At 49.2% G+C, this 2304-nt stretch overlaps 1 protein-coding gene across 1 annotated transcript in view; it reads left to right on the forward strand.

The window, feature by feature from the left end:
* Nucleotides 1-2304, forward strand: part of SLC15A3 (solute carrier family 15 member 3) — a 13854-nt gene that overhangs the window by 3827 nt on the left and 7723 nt on the right. Inside the window, exons 2-3 of the mRNA XM_023522895.1 lie at nt 1047-1336; nt 1996-2157. Of these exons, the coding sequence (XP_023378663.1) occupies nt 1047-1336; nt 1996-2157 (452 nt within the window). The remainder of the gene's footprint in view (nt 1-1046; nt 1337-1995; nt 2158-2304) is intronic.

Raw genomic sequence — 2304 nt, forward strand, 5'->3', positions numbered from 1 at the left:
TTTGGAAAAGGAACAAAATGCTTACTTTTCCCCCAATGCAACCACAGGAAGAAAAACTTGACAAAATCTTCCTGGCTAGTGGATATATGTATCTCTGGGTGGAAGGAGAATCATGGATTCTCAGAGTCGGGGGTTGTAGAAAGGGTTATGGGTTTAACAGTGTATAGAATCATTTATCTAGAGAAGTGACCTCCAGTCCTCACTGCTTTTTTTTGTTGTTTTTTAGAAATACAGATGCCCAGACCCTGCCACAGACCTGCTGAGTCAGAATCTGGGACCAGGGTTTGGGAGAGGTGGGGCAGTCAGTGCAGTGGACCTGAGCCAGCAGACTGGAAGGGGGCCTGGGGCCTGACGGTTGCAGATTGATTCAAATCCTAGATAAAGATTTTCAGCCCTTCTGCCCTTGCTAAGGCCTGAATTTTTTTCCTTTCACCCTTGGGGGTGTCCTGGACCACCTCTGCTGTCTCTGATTATGCCAACCTTGTTTAACAGAGGGAGGCAAGTCAGGAGGATGGATGAGCCATGATGAAAAAAAAAACTGTTTGCATCTCCAGCTGAAGAGGAAATTCTCAATTAGACTACTTACTGTTCTTTCAGTAGTGTGCATACATCACAGTTAATAATGTGGAACAGACCTGAGATCTTTACTGGCTTTTTTTCTGATTATAAAGGTGATGCATATTTTAGGTTGCTCAGTCAGAGACAAAGGGATAAATCAACCAAAATGAACAAAGCGACGTCAGAGACATCTGTTGTGTGTGCTACTTGATGACAATAAGAAAGAAATATGTGTCATGGGCGTGCAGAAACAGCTGTGCCAAAATGTCCTGATCATTAACAAGCGACTCCCAAGAGAAGGGTTTATTCATTTATTCAACAAATATTTATTGAGCATCTATTTGGTGATCAGGGACTAGGGAAGTGCCAGAATGCCCACCCACTGACCCGAGAAGTGTCTCTGTGGGAGCGGGTGCAGGTACAGAGAGTACGTCATGGCAGGGTGCACCTGAACCTCCTTTGCCCTCACTCCCACCCCTTCCTGGCAGGTGACGGATCTTGGCCGCCATGCCAGCCGCCGCTTCTTCAACTGGTTTTATTGGAGCATCAATGTGGGTGCTGTGCTGTCACTGCTGGTGGTGGCCTTTATCCAACAGAACATCAGCTTCCTGGTGGGCTACAGCATCCCCGTGGGCTGTGTGGGCCTGGCCTTCTTCGTCTTCCTCTTTGCCACCCCCATCTTCATCACCAAGCCCCCCACAGGCAGCCAAGTGTCCTCTATGCTTAAACTCGCTCTCCAAAACTGCTGCCACCGGCTGTGGCGCCAACACTCTGCCAGGTAAGGAAGGGGTTCTGGTTAAAGGGGGCCGCTGGGCCTGGAGAAACACCCTGCTTCTCCTGGGGAGTTGTGGTCCAGTTGGAAGATGTTCTCCAGGGATCTCCAGCCCTTTAGGGTGACCTGCTCTCCAATGGGCCACAGCCCTAACCCTAACCATTTCCAGTGGAGGTCAATGTGGTGGTGGTGATACTGGTGACGGGCTAAGTGTAGAAAGTATGAGGATTTAATGGCCTTGACAGTGACGGTGGTGATAAAGGCAACAATGGTCACGTTAGTAGCTACCATGAAGGGAAACGCTGTCAATGGTGGTAACAATGGCAGTGGAGGTGGTGATGATGAAGATGATGGTACCAGTGAAGGCTGTTGGGATATAATATAAATAAGTCTACACTACCCTGATGTTAAGTAGAAGAAAGTCTAAGAAATCAGCCAAACTGGCTCCTCCCCTATTAGCCGGCATCCAAGGGAGGAAGGTTCTGAATGGCTTTGCACTTGTACGATGCCTCCCTTTTGCCTGTCTCCTTCCCAAGTTAATTGACTACCTATCAGTGCTAAGCAAACCTGTCTCCAGACCTTAGTGCCAGTTACAGCTTCCATCGGTAGCATGTAGATGGAAAAGGTACCTAACAAGTCTTCCCCAACCTTGTGCATTGCTGTAGGGCTTGTTTTAATGATCCACTGCGGCTGCCTGACACACCACCCCAGAATTTAGCAACCACCTTCCATTCCCTGGGTGACTGGGCTCAGCCCGGCAGTCCTTTTGCTTCTTGCGATGTCACCCGGGGCTCACTTATGCGGCTGGCAGACGATGCTGGCAGTCAGTGAGCCCCCTGGGTTCCTCTTTGTGCGGCCTTGCTGTGTAACTGGAGCTTCTCACAGCAAAGGTGTCTGAGTTGCAAGAGGAGGGAGTGAACATTCCAGGACTGGATGTTCCAAAGGGAAGGAAGTGGAAGACATCAGTCTTCTTC

This window comes from Pteropus vampyrus, unplaced genomic scaffold, assembly GCF_000151845.1.
Source record: "Pteropus vampyrus isolate Shadow unplaced genomic scaffold, Pvam_2.0 Scaffold360, whole genome shotgun sequence".
Taxonomy (NCBI): Eukaryota; Metazoa; Chordata; class Mammalia; order Chiroptera; family Pteropodidae; genus Pteropus; species Pteropus vampyrus.